This window comes from Gigantopelta aegis, chromosome 10, assembly GCF_016097555.1.
Source record: "Gigantopelta aegis isolate Gae_Host chromosome 10, Gae_host_genome, whole genome shotgun sequence".
NCBI lineage: Eukaryota > Metazoa > Mollusca > Gastropoda > Neomphalida > Peltospiridae > Gigantopelta > Gigantopelta aegis.
In genome coordinates, this window is record NC_054708.1 from 48,078,288 (window position 1) to 48,098,416 (window position 20,129).

General features: G+C 34.6%; 1 protein-coding gene across 3 annotated transcripts in view; it reads left to right on the forward strand.

Annotated features, from left to right (window-relative positions):
- Positions 1-20,129, forward strand: part of LOC121384499 (choline transporter-like protein 4) — a 52,571-nt gene that overhangs the window by 29,362 nt on the left and 3,080 nt on the right. For all 3 annotated transcript variants that reach the window (XR_005959401.1, XR_005959400.1, XM_041514907.1), the window contains exons 9-20: positions 2,388-2,500; positions 3,612-3,743; positions 4,048-4,147; positions 4,957-5,049; positions 5,766-5,859; positions 9,313-9,365; positions 10,511-10,687; positions 10,952-11,080; positions 12,056-12,125; positions 15,881-15,954; positions 17,193-17,263; positions 18,760-18,848. Coding sequence is in view for 1 of the 3 variants with exons in the window: in XM_041514907.1 (XP_041370841.1) it covers positions 2,388-2,500; positions 3,612-3,743; positions 4,048-4,147; positions 4,957-5,049; positions 5,766-5,859; positions 9,313-9,365; positions 10,511-10,687; positions 10,952-11,080; positions 12,056-12,125; positions 15,881-15,954; positions 17,193-17,263; positions 18,760-18,848 (1,195 nt within the window). In the remaining 2 variants the exon portion in view is untranslated. The remainder of the gene's footprint in view (positions 1-2,387; positions 2,501-3,611; positions 3,744-4,047; positions 4,148-4,956; positions 5,050-5,765; positions 5,860-9,312; positions 9,366-10,510; positions 10,688-10,951; positions 11,081-12,055; positions 12,126-15,880; positions 15,955-17,192; positions 17,264-18,759; positions 18,849-20,129) is intronic.

Below are 20,129 nucleotides of genomic sequence, written 5' to 3' on the forward strand. Positions count from 1 at the left end.
GGGGACGGCTTCCGGCGGCGGCTTGGTCTTGGCTGGTTGGGTGGTCGGTGATGACGCCTTCCTTTTTGGTGCCGCCACAGCAACAAATCCTGGTGACAAAGTGACGAAGTCGTCGTTTTAGGAGTGGAGGTCCATTTCGGTGGTGACCTACTAGCCGGCTGGCACATCGCTGTGTCCAAGTCCGAGTAGGGCGGGTCCGGGGATGCGGGTGCTGATGGCTGTCGCGTCCTCTCCGGAGAACTCGGTGGGGGCAGCGACGCAGAAGGGACCGCCACTGGCGGTTGAGCCGCCAGCTTTGTTCCCTCCTGAGCTGTCCCCAGCACGGGTTTCTTCCTTCTCCTTCCTCTTCCAGTTCCTCCGGTCCTCTTCTTTGGAGGCGGGTCTCCATATACCAGAGACACGGTCGCCCGTGACCCGGTATAGGTGACCCTAAACTCCAACAAGGAGCCAAAGCTGGCTATCAGTCCCCCCAGGTGGGGGGGGGGGGGGGCAAGTCGAGAGCGCACGGACACACGTCTAGTCTCATCGTGAGTCAGCTGGAGAGTGGTGCTGGACAATCAAGCTCATGACCATGGTTCAAATCCCAAAGAAGATGGCTCACAGTTTCATTTTATCTTTCACATCTATCATCCTCTGTCGGTCATTATCATTATTTTCATAGATAAAACTTTTTTGAATGATTTCAATCTGTTTTGACCTTTTTTCTGTATTTCCTCCTATTCTGTCTTCTGAGCTGTGCAAACAATCACCTACATTTGTACCTATCTCAAACCCCCCCCCCCCCCCCCCCCCCCCCCCCATGTGTGCAGTCACTATGTACGTCCATGCATCCACCTGACATCTTCGTCCTTTGCCATTAATTAAAAGGTTTTACCCATGGAACTAACTACCATTGGGAGTACCGGGTAGGTGGTTAAAAGTGCCTCTTAATGCCAAAAAATAATCACTGAACACTCACCAAAGTGTTCAGACTAAGCCCACAGCTAAAGCTGATTGGAAATGGCAGGTGTATGACATAGATGACCACAAGAGACAAGTACTTGTTGCAGTTGGAGAAACAAGGACTGGGATGTGGGGAGGGGCAGTGAAAGAAGTTGAAATATAGGAGGCGCTGCCAGATTGGCAATAAATAAGATAGCATTCAAAGGAGAGAAAATATAGGAGGCAGTGGGATTATTTTTAAAAAGTAATAAAAAGGGAATACTGTTTTCTACATATTCTCCTCAATTATAGAAGACTATATCAAAAAAAATTTATTGTCCCCAGAAACATAAGCAAGGTCAAGGTTGGGGCCTTGAATTATTGCTGTTCATGGTATTATTGTATAATACATAATTAAAGCTATACACTCATATATAAAACACTTATTAAACAATATGTGTATGCATGTGCATGTGCCCGTGTGTGTGTGTGTGTGTGTGTGTGTGTGTGTGTGTGTGTGTGTGAGAGAGAGACAGAGCGAGAGAGAGAGAGAGAGAGAGAGAGAGAGAGAGAGAGAGAGAGAGAGAGAGGGGGGGGGGGAGACAGACAGACAGACACTATATCAAATTTAATAAAATGGATAAACAGACCACTTCTCAGAAATTAAATTATTAATGTCTGTAATACTAATAGAGGACTATAAATCATTTTACAATGGACTTTCTTTTCTTACTTTTAATTCAGCTTAAGTAATTGAAATTAAGAAAAAATGTTTTAAGCATAGATATCTTATTTTTTGTGATCATAAAACTAATCTTAAATAAATTTGTATTAATATTAGTTTCAGTCACATATATTGTGCATTGTCAGTTTTTTATTATAAATTAATCTAGCTTTGTTTATTTTTTTATTATCCTGAATGTACAGATACTGATTATTAAGTGTTAATATTATTACCTGAATTATTTTGATTTATGTTGTGTACTTTTTAGTGATATATCTACTGATTAATGTTGTTTCATGTTATTTGTAATATTATGAAAGTGGTATGCACAATGTTTTTCATTACTTGTCTTGACATTGTTACTTGCAATGTTCTGTCATGAAAGTAGTATTTACACTTCCAGTTTTTCAGACTTGGCTTGACAATGTTACACAATGTTCTGTTACAGAGAAGTATTTCTATGATTAGTTTTTTTTAGAGAACTTGCCATGACAATGGTATTTGCAGTGTTGTAATGAAAATAGTACTTATATTTCCAGTTTTTCAGGACTTGGCTTGACAATGTTACACGATGTTCTGTTACAGAGCAGTATTTCTGAGATATATTTTTAGAAAACATATTATGACAATGGTACTTGCAGTGTTCTCTTGTGAAAGTAGTATTACCAATATTACAGAGGACTTTCCATTCAATATGGTACTTGTATGTTCTGATATGAAAGTAGTATTTCCAATATTTCAGAGGACTTGGCTTGACAATGCTTCTTGCTATGATATGGATAGTGTTGATGAGATGGATTGCTGGAATAATGGTCTGGCTCACCATATTTGCTGTGTTGGGATGTCTGGGTTTCTGTAAGTATGTTGTTTGGTACACACATACCGGCTATTTTGACTGGGTTTTTTGTTGTTCTATAATGTACTATTATGCAATTAAAAGTAATGTTTCATGTCAAAATATTTGACAAAAATACATTAAATGGATTATTTATTATAATTTATTATAATATATACATATTTTGGAACTAACCGTCTTTGCCAAATTATGAAGTATTTTTTGTATTTCTGTATCATTAAATTGATGTAAGAGGTAATTTTATGAAATGCAATTTTAAAACAAAATAATTAAATTTCCGTTACATTCATTGCAACATAACGCCATCTCATTGGTCCAGAGTAGCAACGGGAGTTTGTTAATTTTTCGATGAACGTAAAAATTACATCATCAAAGAACGTCATATCTGATGACGTCATTTTATATAGACAAGTTGTCTTATTGAACGTTACTGTTTATGAACCAAAAATAATCCAAAATTAATTTTGAAGTTTTAATATTATTATTAGCAAGTATGATTCAGATTTAATTATAAGTATTGTCTGTTATCTCTTTTACGTTCATCTGGGTATGAACAAAGAAATCATCTGAAAATGTATCTGAGAACGGCTTTACCAATTCACACAGTTTGCGGATGATTTTTTTTTCATACCCCGATGATCGTAAAAGAAATATGAGACAGTCCTTAAAACATTAAAAGACCAAAGGTATTTTTCATGTGTGTTTTTTTTGTCACATTTGATATCTGATATAAAATTGAAAACTTGATGGCACAAAGCTACATGTACGTATATGTCACTATCACAGTTGACTGAGGAATGAACATTTTTAACTCGGGGACTCAAGAACAACCAAAATAGATGGTGCTGTTGTAGCTATTGAGGGAAATTTGATAACTGTTGCTGTTACATTATTAACGTGCCTATATCCAAAAGAGGTTCAGGCACGTAACTTGATAACAAAAATGTTGATGCACAAGGTCAAAATCAACGCACTAGTTGACCCGAGACCAGCAATATATTCTTTGGCCTGATAACACATTTATTTTACTAGTACAAATGTCTGATTTTAAGTGTGATATAATAAAATTCTATGCTGTGTTTCATTAATAATAATTAATTCTAATTTCAGCTACATATTTTTCATTGGATAAGTACATGCATCTCAAAAGTCAGAATGTCACAGCATCTTTTGAAGTGAAAGAAATATTTTCTAAAAATTGGAATAAGATGTTCAACTTGCAGGAAATATGGCTAACAATAGGTAAGTTACTGCTAAGGAATGATCAGATGGACATCCGGGAATTGAGGCAACACAATTATTTGTTTTATTTCTAATAGGTTTCTATGGGTGTATATTGATGTTTTTGTGTACTTAAAAATGTTTTATAATTAAAAACGTTTTTTTTAAATTTGTTAATTTTTTATATATATTAATTTATTTTTAAAATCTCTGTTTGTTTTGTGGGTTTTTTAAAAATGTTTTAATTTTTTAAACTGTTCTCGTATTTATATCATACCAGATAACAAGATGTGTTAAATATCTTGTCAAAATACTCTTTTTCCAGGTTGTATAAGTGCCATTGTGTTGCTCATCTTATTGCTCATTCTACTTTTCCTGTGCATGAGGATCAGAATCGCCATTGAGCTCATCAAGGAAGGCAGCAGGTTAGCTTCATCGTTAATTTAAAGTGACAGTGTGTTCTGTTGGTGTCATTAAAATAAAACAAGTTTTAACTTTTTAACACTGGTGCTAAAAGAAAGAAACTATTTGCTTAACAACACCTCAGGACATTTTACCAATGTTCAACAAATCCACTTGCCCTCGGTTCCAGCAATGTGAATTTGTGTCTGGGCTTGTGAAAATTATCAACTGTGTTACTCTAATACAAATGGCACAAGCCAAAGTTTCTGTGAGGGATAGTGACTTTCTCAAACATTTGTCCAAAACTGATTTGACACAACTGCTGCCTTTATATAGGCTACTCTTATTACATGCACTTTTCATTGGCGAGAAAGCTCATACTGTGGCCTTTTGACTTTAATATACCAACCACAGGATACTGCTTGCCATCGAACCAAAACAACAACATCAGTGTTTACAAAGACAACTGATCCATGAAGACAATGCATCTGATGCAAGTTCTCTACCATTAATCCACATTGTTGAAAGATTCATCATTTTCATGTTTGCAAACATTGAAGTAATATCATCTGATCACTTTAAAATTTAATAAGACTTCCACACTTGTGATTTAAATAACTATAAATCTAAATAAGCTTGACGTTAAGGGAAGCTATTATTCTTGCTTCACATCACTCTCCTGAGATTAGTTCAAGGAGAGTAATTTAATATGTTAATATCTTAAATGGCTCCCCATAATTTAAGTTAGGAGTGCAATTAATGACTCCCTCAGGTTTCTTTTGTCCATAAACATTATTTCAGTTTTCAATGCATTCTTCTTTTTCAATTTCAGGGCATTAGGACACATGTTCTCTACACTGTTCTGGCCATTGATTCCATTTATATTTGAATTGGTTGCTATTGTCTACTGGATTGCTAGTGCTGTGTATCCTTTCATCGTTTTTTTCTCAATATCTTGGATTCTCTAACATTAGAATTCTGCATGACAAACAGTACTATGGTTCATGTTATTACGTGAAGAGGTTGCTTCAAGACTATAAACAAAACCCTGTATGCAGACATTGACACAAGTTGAGAACAGTCGTTTAGGTTACTAGGAAGTGACCACATGTCAAGAAAGTCAAGAATGGTACTTTGTGTTTATTCAAAATCTTACAGCACCTAAATGTTGACCAGCAGAGTGTTATTTAGATACACATACAGCATCAGTGAAGTGAGAACTGTGACATGAATGAATAACAAAGTATCTGAGGGACTTTATAGTAATAATATATATATATATATATATATATATGTAGTGTGTGTGTGTGTGTGTGTGTGTGTGTGTGTGTGTGTGTGTGTGTGTGTGTGTGTGTGTGTGTATTTTGTGGTAACCTGTGCTGTACATCAGTTACCAGATACATTGATTATTTCGATGCCTGAGCACTGTTCACCTTGAGAGCTTTGCACAAGGGTCACATCAGTTGATGTACATCAGTGCTAGAGATACATTTATTTTGTTCAGCGCAGTTGTTTTGTCAATATGTAAACTACCACAAACTTTTTATCTTATCATATTTCAGTGGGATACCTTTAAACTAATGCCTATAGCATTAATTTATTTATACTGAGATGAACCTTTTCCTTAACTCACAATATCAGGTATGTAGCTTCAGTGGGCAAACCAGAGTATTCCACCAGCACCGCTAAGGATGATCTCAAAGATATCCTGCACAGGATACCATGTACACCAGATGTTAGTTTGAACTGTATAACTTTTTATGTGGGCCTGTAGGAATACATAGTTTTTGTCAGGGTCCTTTAGGACAATTTTAGTCAAATAAAATTAGCATTGGAACCTTGGAAGATGAATTGACCATTACAGTTTTGCATTTCAGTCAAATATTAACAATCATTCTTTGATTTCCACATCATCATTATGAATTATTACTATTGCGTCCCGATTCATTATACCAGTCACATTATAATCATTTTGGCCTGTTGGCCAATCCCAAACCGCATTTTGACGGCAATAAATATTGTTTAAACTATTTGGGAATCCAAACTGACATTTAAAAATGTGTTACAGTGTGATAGTTTTTTTTAAAACCACATGGACGATAATATATATTATATACCCTGAATTTTCATAACATTTCTAGAATAACTTTAAATTAAAACCAACATATGATCTAACTAAAATTATATAAAACATGAACAGAAAACCAAATCGATTAGAAAAATGGAATTTCCTATTTTCAGTTTTGTTTCCATTTCCAGGAAAAGTAATTAGTAAGTTCAATTTTAGTTACAACAATACTGGACATCAAATATAAAACATGCAAATTAATCTTCTTAACACAAATAGGAACCTCTCATTATTTCCCCAAAATTACCATCAGAATTTTAGACTATTGAACACTTAACAAAGACTTGGTGTGTAGAAGACACTTGTCAGAGTGTGTGTTTGGGAGATAGTTTTATCTCAGGATGGCCTCCTATGTGATTTTAGACACCATACCACCATTCCCCTATCATTATTATTACTTATAACAACTCAATATAGTCCACTTTAGGACATATCTATATATACATTTATACTTATAGCAACTCAATATAGTCTACTTCAGGACATATCTATATATACATTTATACTTATAACAACTCAATATAGTCCACTTTAGGACATATCTATATATACATTTGGACATTTATTAAGCACTGACAAAATGAGATTTTTTTCATGGACAAAGTTGATGTCGATAGTTTTAATAATTGACCCTTTCCACACATTATACTGTTAGACCTTTGTTCGTGAACTCAATGAAGTTGCTCATATTGCACGTGCAACGTGCTTACCCCAACACGTGCTATTGTCAATTTTTGGATACAACTTATTTTGCACAAATTTCTTTAAGTCTGTTTCGATGTTACACACTAAATTATTTTAAATGATTCATGAAAAACTCTCTGAAACCACTAGATTATTGGCATGAAGAATGCCGCAATGTCTTGTAGAGAAATCGGCCGACAACTGGGTCATAACCATTTGTCGTCTTAAAACGAAACATTGATTTACCAATGCCATCAGGGATAGAAGGCGCTCAGGACAATTACGTAAGACCTCTGCTAGAGAAGACAGAGCATTATTGAGATTGATTGGGTGTTTTCGCTTTGCTTCCGGCAGGTTCCTGAAAGCCAATTGGTTACCAAACACCGCATTATTCCATATGACCATTAAGAAATCAGCTAAAAACAGCTGGATATTGAGTCAGGAGGCCCATCAAATGACCCCTGTTGACACAGCAAAATAGAGCATTACGTCTGGCATTGCGTCAACAACTGAGATGACAAATCCACTAGTCTAACAAAAATCACGTTCTTCTTCGTGTGACTGATGGCAGAACTTGTGTGTGAAGACAACCAAACGCAGCCTATGCTCCAAAAACATATTGGAAACCACCCATTTTGGTGGAGTGCTATGTAATGGTATGGGGATGCTTTTCACATGATTGTAAATTGGATCTCTATTACGGTTCAAGGAAATCTCAACGTACGTAATATCCTCGAAACTGATGTTATCCCTCATTTTGATAATTACCCTTTGGCAACCAGACCAGTGTTCATGGATGACAACGCTAGACCTCACCGATCACGTGCTGTAGTGGATTGTTTACGACAAAATGCTATTACGAAAATTGCATGGCTAGCACGACGCCCATATTTTAATCCAATTGAGAACATATGGGACATTCTTGGTCGTTGAGTACAACTGAGAAAGCCACCAGAACACAATATCGCAGAGTTGACACAGGCATTGTGACAAGAATGGCGGAGAATACCTCAAATTCAATTGCAACGTTTCGTCCAGAGGATGCGAAGGTGCATAGAAGCAATTGAATGTGCCGATAGGGGTTACACCAGATATTGACACTTTTTACATGCTCTGAATCAACTGACTAATTACTGTGATGGCATGGATAGACTATTTATGCCAACCATTTCAATGCGATTCCATCCGCATAGTTAATTACCATACATTTCCATGCATACTTACGCTTTCTGTTTTTTTCCCACAAGAATACATTAACTACTGATGTAATGACGCTGTTACTTGTTGTCTTTGGTTTTTTATCATCTGTATTCAGAGAATATTAATGAACTGGTCGCAATTATATGCAAGATATAAGTCATATCATCCAAACTGAGTGGTGCTTAACTAATTTAACGAAATGCTTCCTGAATTAAATGAAAAAAACAGACAGCGACGTTTATTCATATTATCGGGGAGTAGTATTACTGACAGCTATAAGGGTTGCAAACGAATCACCACACATTTTTACATGGATTACAACTAATATTGTGGGTGATGGAAATACATGGTGAAAAGATTTCAGGCCAGCTCATTTTGCCCAAACATCTTTTCTCGTTTTTGCCTGAATTTTAGGATTTGCACCTCCTGCCCCACTGTCTCATATGCGTATGCCATTGAAGACCAAATTCAATTCTTAAATAGAGTTATAATGTCTGTATAAAACACAAAGACGTGATGTGACGTTGAATGTCAATATTATGAGACTGACTGCCAGTAATTAGGTCGACACTAGGGATGAAGGAAAGAAATGTGGTTAAGGACCACACAGATATTTGGGGGAGAAAACCGGCTGTCGCCACTTCAAGGACTACTCTTCAATTAGCAGCAAGGGATCTTTTATATCCACCATCCCATAGACAGGATATCACATACCACGGCCTTTGATATACCAGTCGTGGTGCACTGGCTTGAGGGAGAAATAGCCCAATGGGCCCACTGACGGGGATCGATCCCAAACCAACCGCGCATCAAGCAAGCGCTTTACCATGTCTCGCCCAACACTAGGGACGAGGACTTTAGATGTATTCACTCTGTGTCAATAGTGTTGGTGTGATCCCATATTTCTATCCATCATACGAATTGCTCGCAGAGTTGGATATGGAGTGGGGTTATGCGTTCCAAGTTACCGCGATTGAACAGCGTTGGGAATCTTAAAAAGGAAACTGCTGGGTCGTATTTGGGAAAACATTTGAAATATACTTTACAAATATATAGTAGATTATACACTGGACATTGTTATTAAGACATTAATGAATAATAACACAAAATTAGTAACTAGTGTAAGAATTAACTTGTACTGCATTGTAATAAAATGAACATACGATTTATTTTCAGGATACAACAACACTCAACAAAATTTGTAAATTTGCCAAATATGGAGGTGATGAGTAAGTATTGTTCACATGCTAGTTTCTCTCTTTATATAAATACAGAACTTCACATACTAGTATGGTGTTTTCGCTTCCTATTTATAGCACATGTTTATTTTATGCAAGAAGGTATACCTCGAGACTGCAAGCTGTTGAGTGACATGTTTTTGTGCAAAATAAAAGAAAGAAAGAAAGAAATGTTTTATTTAACGACGCACTCAATACATTTTATTTACGGTTATATAGCGTCAGACATATGGTTAAGGACCACACAGATTTTGAGAGGAAACCCGCTGTCGCCACTATATGGGCTACTCTTCCGATTAGCAGCAAGGGATCTTTTATTTGCGCTTCCCACAGGCAGGATAGCACAAACCATGGCCTTTGTTGAACCGGTTATGGATCACTGGTCGGTGCAAGTGGTTTACACCTACCCATTGAGCCTTGCGGAGCACTCACTCAGGGTTTGGAGTCGGTATCTGGATTAAAAATCCCATGCCTCGACTGGGATCCGAACTCAGTACCTACCAGCCTGTAGACCGATGGCCTAACCACGACGCCACCGAGGCCGGTTTGTGCAAAATAAGGCCGGGACGTAGCCCAGTGGTAAAGCGCTCGCTCGATGCACGGTCGGTCTGGGATCGATTCCTGTGGGTGGGCCTATCTGGCTATTTCTCGTTCCAGCCAGTGCACCACGACTGGTATATCAAAGACCGTGGTATGTACTACCCTGTCTTTGGGATGGTGCATATAAAAGATCTCTTGCTGCTAATTGAAAAGGGTAGCCCATGAAATGGTGACAGCGGGTTTCCTCTCTCGATATCTGTGTGGTCCTTAACCATATGTCTGACGCCATATAACCGTAAATAAAAATGTACTGAGTGCATCGTTAAATAAAACTTCTTTTTTTCTTCTTTTTTTGCAAAATAAACAAGTGCATGTTTCTTAAAATTACAAACAAAATCATCCATCTGCAATGCAGTTTCAGTTTTTAGGTGAGCTATACGAATTTCGAAAATTCGAACTCCCTGAAACTCGAACTATTTCGTCGTTCACTTCAGTCCTTATCAGTTTGACTGTACAGACACCCACACCCACACCACAGATCTGTAAAAGTATATCCAGTTGAATTTTTAGTTATTGAAAATCTTTTCTGTTCACAGGTACACGATTTACATGCAGGTTTATATGGGGTTTATGTTTCTGTGGATCCTCAACTTTATCATTGCTCTGGGTCAGATGGTGCTGGCTGGAGCCTTTGCCTCCTACTACTGGGCATATGAGAAACCCAAAGATATTCCAGCATTTCCACTGGCAGGTTCCTTGTGGCGAACTGTTAGGTAAGTCTGGCAATAGTCATATGAACATAATTTTAACTTTAATCAGACATTGACTGGTCAACACATCCATCTTTTACATATACAGTATACCTTCTGTACCCAAATGGTCACTTAATAACAATTGTAAAAGCTCATTCATTGTATTTGGAGTATGGATGGATGGATGGATGAACGGATGGACGGATGGACAGACGGATAGATGGATGGATGTAAAACAACTTGAATGTTTTTGTTATTTAACATTTTATTCTGTTTATTTTTCAGATACCACTTGGGATCAATTGCATTTGGTTCTTTGATTATTGCCATCGTTCAGTTCATTCGAATATTCCTTATGTATCTTGATAACAAGATGAAAGGGTCACAAAATTCAGTTGCAAAATTTTTCTTAAAGTGAGTAATATTTTTAGCAAAATTAACATATACAAGTACAAAGCTAAGGTTTAAAATTGGTATTTATTAGATTTAAAAAAGATATCCCATTAAAAATCATTAATTTTAGAAAGATACATATTTTCCCACACATACAAAATGCATACTAAAAATAAAATTGTGCTATATATCTGGGATTTTTTCTTTCTTTTTTTTAAAATGACAGACCCTAGTTTTAAACACTACAGTTTATTTTTCGCTATTACGGCCAAAATGTTTCTAGTTATCCTGGATTTTGTAATATCTTCGAATATCTTTTTATAATTGTAAAAAACCCGACCCCTAGAGCACACTGATTTATTACTAATCGAATTGGATGTCAAACATTTGGTAATTTTTACCTACAGTCTTAGAGAGCAAACTCCATTTATAACATGGGATCTTTTATGTGCCGACAGGATAACACATACCACAGCCTAAAATTTGATATACCAGTCGTGGAGCACTGGCTGTAATGAAAAATAGCCCAATGGGCCCACCGACAACATCGATCTCAGACTGCACACTAAGCGAGTGTTTTACCACTGGGCTACGTCCCGCCCCTTTCTTAACCAAAGACAGGGGACCAGTCTGCCAGTGGGTTGTCAAACAAGCTTCACCCAAGAACACTTAACTATATAAGAACCGTTAATTTAGTAGGCGGCACTGGCATCAGTCCAGAATAAAGGCAAAATCTTAGATAGGTTGTCCTCATTGTTGTAGGTCTTTTTGCACAATGAGGCCTTTCCTGTTTATACATGCACACATTAATGTACACAAGTTCAATACAAATAAACGCAGTTATTTTTTTAATGAATTTCAGTAATTACTGGCTTATTTTGACAAACTTGGTTATATATAATTTTGTGCTTATGTCCAATAAAGGTTCAACCATTTGAGAGAAAATATTTATTTAATGAATATATCTACCATAATTCTGGAACTCTGTGTTCACAGGTGTCTCAAGTGTTTTTTCTATTGCCTTGAGAAATTCTTGAAATTCTTGACCAAAAACGCCTATATTCTGGTAAGTCTTTCAACTCAGTTAGTATTAGTAATGAATGTAACATTAAGTCATAAATCGGACCATTGTGTTGTATCATTAGAAATATCAGTGCACCAAACAAAACGTGGACCAAAATATTGGAAATTTAATGCAAATCTACTTGCAGATGACAGGTGTATGTATTCAACTTGTTACAAACATTATTCCAAAGACTACTGACGAATATTATATTTCCGGTGAAATTCTAAACAATATGACATTCTCCATTAACGACCAGCTGAGTTTTGAAATTATTAAGATTAAAATAAGGACTGAAAGTATTACATATTCAACAAAAAGAATACAGGAAATGGCAAAACTAGAAAAAGAAATTGAAAAAGAAATTCTGGAACTTGAAATGTTGTCAGACATTATAACCAAAGAAAACAGTAAAAGATTACATGAAAAAAACTTACAACTTGAAAATATACGTAATACAAAAATAAAAGGTATAATATTCCGAAGTAAAGCAAAATGGTACGAAGAAGGTGAAAAGAATACTGAATAATTTCTTAACTTAGACAAATTTAATTATATCAATAAAAATATATCTGAAATTTTTGACGAAAAAGAAGTATTACACACCGAAAACTTAGAAATTTTAAAAAGCACACTGAAAAATCAAAAGAAAAATTGAATGGGTTCATAAATATCGATATAAAATTATCAGAAACAGAAAAAGAGAGAAGTGAATGTCTTATTTCTTTTAAAGAATGATCTGATTTTTTAAAAACACATGCAAAATGGTACAAGTCCGGAATCTGACGGATTTACAGTAGATAAAAAACAAAACCGATTGAAAAGATATTGGTAGTTTTGTTTGGCGCTCTATTAACTATGCTTTTGTTTGTAACAAATTATCTGATTTCCAAAGACAAGACATTATAACATGCATTCCTAAACTAGGTAGAGATAGACGAGAACTAAAATATTGGCGACCAAACACACTACTAAATGTAGACCGTAAGATTGCCTCCGGCGCTATTGCTTGTAGAATGAAACGGTTCTCCCCAATATAATAAGCGAACCACAAAACGGGTTTCTACGGGGACGTTTTATAGGCGAAAATACTAAGATTTTATATGATATTATAGACTTAAAGCACGGATAATACTATTTTCATGGTCAAACAGATCCTTGATTATTAATAACAAAATAACTATAATTAAAACGCAAATTCTTCCACATTTTATACACGTATTTGCAGCTCTTTCCGATCCCGATAAAGAATTTTTCAAAAAACTAAATACACTTTTCTACAGATGTGTTTAAAACTGTAAACAAGATACAATCAAAAGAAGTATGCTAATAAATAACTAAAGAAATGCAGGTCTTAAGATGATGGATCCATTAGCCTTCTGTAGATACTTGAAAGTAACTTGGCTTAAAAGACTGTTAACATCTGATGATTTATGACAAAAACTCACAAACGTTCTACTAGACAACTTCGGAAAAATTTTTATATTTAAATTAAAAAAAAGTCAGTTAAGATTAGCGGAAAATATTTCACATTTATTTTGGAAAGATGTCATTAAGTATGCAACATTATTTCTGTGGACAACCATTTTCATTGTCATCTAATAAGTGCTAATTACGTGTAGTTGCCTGTGTAACAGTTTCGCCTTCTCAACACGTGCCCACTAAGTGGCCGATGTTGGAATCGAATACAATACAATCAATCAATCAATCAATCACTTTATTTTGCTGAAGCTGAAATCAGCCAATGGCTGAAACATACAAAATGCATTCCGTGGTTATTAATACAGTAGTGTTAAAAATATATAAATAAAATATGTCACAAAACTACATTTAAAAATGAGAAAATACAAAACATGGAAATGTATATAAGAGTTATTGATTAATAAGTAATAGTAATAATAATCATGATAGTAATAATGTTGATAATGTAATAAGAGTAGTAGAGGAGGAACCAAGAACTACAGGTATGAGAGTAACGTTTTACGTCTTTGCATTGCAACATAAATATGTTTTGATAGATCTAGTACACTTTTCTTTCATTTTAATGCTAATAAATGTATAAACTTATTATAGGAAGGCCAAGCACAGTAATATTTCTTCAAGAATCGTGATCTAATATCACAATAACAAGGACAAACAAGTAAAAAGTGATATTCATCTTCAATTGCTTTTAAATTACAAAGAGTTCATAGTCGTTGTTCTCTAGGAATACTGTTATGTCTTCCATTTTCAATATTGATATTTAACACACCACACCTTAAGTTAAACAAAGAAATTCTGTACTGTGTACAAAATATACTATCTAGATAAGCTTCATAGCAGTAATTAGTTTTGAATTTGAAATAGGTTCTTAAACGTGAAAACGTTGAGATGTTAGCAAACACATTTTGAATAAACTGATCTCTAAGTCTCTGTTTAATACTTTTTGATGACACAGCTGATGTATCTTCAGAATCCCAGAGATATAAAAATCCAAGTTCTTGTAACAAAATTTTAACATACAATGCCCAGTTTTTATACTTAGTAATAGTATTAGCGTTTTCTCTAAGTATTCTATACATTTTGTAGATAAGAGAATCCTTGTTACGAATTATTTTTAACCAATACATCAACATTCTCTCTTTACATTTAACAGAAATAGGTACCCTTCAGAGTTCCAATAGAATGGCGTTATTTGGGGTTCTTGTCTTGGCGTTGAGGATAATTAAAAAAAAATTTATTTCTATTTTTTCGAGATCGCAAATATTACCATTTGCACATACTTCTGAACCATACAGTAAAACTGGTACAACCATTCTATCGCATTTTGTACTGATATTTAATGAAATAGTCAAAAATAAATTATATAATGAATGCACACTCTTTAACGCCTGTTCTGACAAAGTTTTGCATGCTAATTTAAAATTACCAGTGTAATTAAATTTAATACCTAAATAAATAAACTGATCAACAATATTCTATACTGTATGTTTATAACGCCATCTAAAGACATTGTTAGATTTACGACTTTCAAACACTCATATTTTTGTCTTTTTTTCATTTACTTCGAGGCCCCATTTATCACAGTAAATTGCCAATTTATCTAATAATATCTGCAACCCATTTTCCGATTTACAAAATAAAATCGTATCATCTGCATACATAAGCATAAATAAATAAATATCCTCCATTAATCTAATTGGATCGGCAATATCAGAAAATCCAGACTGCATATCATTCACAAACATGATAAATAATATCGACGATAAAGGTTCACCTTGCTTAACTCCAAGTGATGCATAAAAAAGTCTGAAATATTACAAAACAGATACCTGCCGATTGGGAGGAAAAAGGTTCCAGTTTCCACAATTTTGTTTCTGGTTCAAAGGCAAATAACAAACACAATTGCATCTTTTAGAAAGTTTGGTCTTTAGTGGTTGGGACTGATGGGTACGGTACCGATATGTACCTGTTTTCGAGGTCGTTCATCTTGAAATAAATTTAGACATTTTGTCAAATCACAGATTGTTTTGTTTTTGTTTGTTTGGTCTGAATGTTGTTTAGCTGTTATGTAGAAAAATTTGTCATATAGTCTGCAGTGGCAGATAAGTCGCTGGGGGTAAATGTCAATGTTTTAAAACGTACAGCTCGCAGTCAATACACAAGAAATTACGATATTATAGACTATAATATATTATAGTCAGGTTCAAGATAATATAGTGGATAATGCACTGGTTTGAAAGAACAATAAGGCTACTTTGTTTTGTTTCCTATTTCAGATTGCTGTGTATGGGAAAAACTTTTGTGTATCAGCTAAAGATGCCTTTTCTCTTATCATGAGAAATACTGTTAGGTAAATAGACGTTAATAAATGAGTTATTAGTTGTTATCAAATTTATGTCCCGAGTGAAATAATTTCACGAGGTATATAAATTTGATAATAACTGGTACTGAGTTTAGTATTCTATTTATTACCTTCGCTATTTGTTTCTCTAAAAGCCTTTTATTTTCGATATCACAGCATGCTTATGTTAAAACCACTTTGCATACTGTTTTGAGTATTGCTATAACGTTGTATTTTATTCACGTTCACAAATAATAAAAAAAAGTATTGTGTTAAAAACAAATTGGTAATGGATTGTGTAACTCGTCATGACATCATATTTAGTACCGTTAAAGTCATCGGTTTATAAACACCAAATTGTCCAATAATATTGTTCATTACAGCAATGTTTAATAATATTTTAGTGAGAAATTATGCTTTTTATTTGCCCGGTTATGAGTGCCTACTAGGGTAATAATATAAGACTCCATCAAATGTGGTTATGTGCATGCGATAAAAAAAAGTACACCTGAGATGGAAATTTAATCTGGGGCGAATCTTGGTTGGAATTTTCATCACCAAGGGTGTACTTTTTCTATCCCAGATTACCACATATGATGGAGTCTTTTTCTGCTATTCATTCGGTCAGACAAAGATGGCTCAAAAAGTATTTGTTTTTATTTGACCATTTTATAAATATAAAAAAAACTACACTATCGTATTTGCCGAGTTTGTTTCATGAATAAAATAAAATTTAACACTACAAATTAACAAAATAGCTTTTATAATGAAGGTTTTAATAATTTTAAAAAATCAATCAATTCACCAATTCACATTAATATGACGTCATCTATTACCAACAACGTCATGTTAAGCACAAGCATGTGATATCTCATGAAAGGTAAACATTTCTTTCATAGCTTTCTTTCCAGGGATATCCCTGTCTTATGTGCCTAAGGATGAGAGAATATTATTTCTGTTATACTGTCCATTTTACGAAAATGTTTTTCACCAGTATAATGTAATGCACCATGTTGAAAATCATATTCAAATTTCTTGCACTTTTAAGTTGTTGCCAGAGATTATAGCATCTAATCAGTAATTATATTGTTATCTTTATAATTTAATTGATTTTAAAGAATGAGATCTTGATATTTAAAGTTTTAATTATCACTGTACCATTTCCCTTATGATGAGCTATATATAAATCCCGTAATACTTATTTAATTATTTAAATATGATTGTGTTTTTCTTTCTTTAATTTTTAGGACTGTTGTATTGGATAAAACAACTGACTTTGTGCTTTTTCTGAGCAAGTTGTTAGTTACAGCTGCTGTTTGTAAGTACAGGCACGTGTGCAGGGATGTGGTTTTAGGGGGTCAACGCCCCCTGCTCAAGTAAAATGTTTTCCCAATATATTTTCCAAGAGAACATGACTTGACATCCCCCATAAACTTCACCCGCCACGGTCAAGAGCCTCTCCACGCACACGTACCTGAAGTATTCCTTTCATAACTGGAAATGGTTGAATATGTCCAATAAAATTTGAAAAATATATCATCAATTAAGCAACTGATGCAATTCGCAAATCTCATGATCATCCCCTTTTTTTAACATTATAAATAGCTAAAATCTAAAGGGTGCATAGGAATAACCTTTGATAGTCAGTATTATAATGACCGTGTATGACACGATCATAACGACACACTAAATTAAAAAGATATAATTATAGGTAGGCCATTAAAAGTAGTTGGTAAGTTATGCTTTCTTAGGCATAAATATTCCACAATTGCAGAGTTGTAAACTTTAAAATTAAATACCACCTTACTAAAAATGTGACATCACAGGTTATCCCTGTCGGCCCTTCAAGTGTAATTGCTATATACACATGTATACAGGTATTTCATCAAGCAGTTTTAAAAGTATGTATAAAACATGTTCAATAAAACGTTTTGCACACTATACACATATCTTACATATAGAATACTAAACGAGCTTGCATGTCATACCATTTTTATAAAATGAGTGAATAGTTTTGGTATCTGACGAGCAAAAGCGAGTCAGATGCCAACACTGTTCACTCATTTCATAAAATTATATGACAGACAAGCTAGTTTAGTATATTATTTATTACAAACCAACAAGCCGCAATGCAGAAGTAAGCCTATGTCAGCAAGTGATCTACGTCACGCTCACGTCACGTCAATATTACACTAGTTAGATATTGAGTGATTGTTATGACATGAGCAATATCTTACACTAGTGGGAATAAATGGGAATTATGGAATGGAAAAGAAAAGAAAGGAATATTTGTTTAACAACACCTTAAACAACATCTTATTTTAGACTAGTTATTTGGTGTCTGACATATTATGTGGGATTTCTTTTGACAGAGGGGAGACTCACTGCTGCCACATATATACTAGTATACATGTACATGTATATACTAGCTCCAAACTATAAAATACCAAGGGGTCGTATATATGCATGTTTGCAGACAGAATAGCACATACCTTTAAAATACCAGTCATGTGGCACTTGTTGCGATTGGAAAAATCCTAGTCCATTGAGAGTGATCGATCCTGGAACACTTTGCACCTCAGATGAGCCCTCTACTGTTTGAGCTACATTCCGCAGTGGTGTCCAATCATACATTTTCAATTTCACTAAAACTGCATTTGAATGTCACCTGGTTTGTAACCACTATACCAAGGAAATCAAAGAATGGTACACAATGGGGGGGGAAATAGAAGTTTGAAATGCTTAAATATTAAAAATACCAGCTTTAATAAAGAACTTAATAATTAATTAATAGCCTCATATTCCTGGTTTCAGCTGCAGGAGCATATTTCTGGTTTGATGGACGGATTGATGTGTTACCACAATACCAGCTAAAGCTCAACTTTCCCTTAGTCCCTGTCATAGTAAGTTTTCAGTAACTTGTCATAACAAATGCTTTCTGGTACGTTTTAAATTTCAATTTGGACAAATATTACAAAACGATTAAATATACTATACCCGAGTTATTTTGATAGATGCATATACTTAATGTATAAATAATTACATGTATTTTTTGTTATTAAGATCTAAGTTATCAGTGATCCGATAATAACATTTCTTATTCTTGTTTTCGTTCATAGAATATTTACCTGTATGTGTATTGCAAGATTGAAAAAATATATTTTGTTTAACGACACTACTAGAGTACATTGATTTATTAATCATCGGCTATTGGATGTCAAACATTTAGAAAGGAAACCCACTACATTTTCCCATTAGCAACAAGGGATCTTTTATATGCATCATACCACACATAGGATAGCACGTACCACAGCCTTTGATATTCCAGTCATGGTAACTGGCTAGAGCGAGAAATTGTGAGATTAATTTACATGGCATACTTATTCATAAATTAAAAACAATTAGAGTAGGCTTTAAAATTCTCTTTCTCATATAAAAGTTGCAATCTTGTCTCCCAAGAACATGATGTTTGTAGTTTAAAACACTTGAGTTATTTTGTTTTGCTCATAGACTAATGTGGCCAGCTGCCTCAATACAACAAACAAGTCCGTCACCATTTAAAATGTTGTTATTGTTACACTAAACTGATAAAGCATTTGACAATTCGTATTTTATTGGCAAATTAATACATTTTAATATGACCTTGACTAGCAATTGCATCCAAAGAATATTAAAGAATAGAATGGTTAAATAAGAACAAATTACTTGAGAGTGCAGGTTTAAAAATTTGATGTCAACGTTTTAGTGGACGTGTTTGAATACTCCACCTGGGAGATCAGGGGCAGATTCAGGAGATATTTGGGAGGAGGAGACGAACGGGAAAAGGTCACATGGGCCAACACTTCAAAAGGACATCTCAATGAAAAATAAATAAAAGAGGGGGAAAACATGCACATTTAAATATTTTTTAGGAGTAGATGGTCCCCTTGTCACCTTCCCTTGGATCCTGCTCTGCTGGAGATATAAATAAACATTAGGCTGAAACTTAATGACATTAATTTAAAGTTTTTCTTCAAGATTCATTTGACACACAAAGGGAGAATACGAATACATAGTTAATGACAGGCACCAACATAGAACTATCTGTAATCAACACTCGATGTCTTTTAGATCACATGATTCGAGGGGTGCATGGGTCCAAAAGACGAACATTAATCAATTAAAAATAAATCTTCTCTACTTCC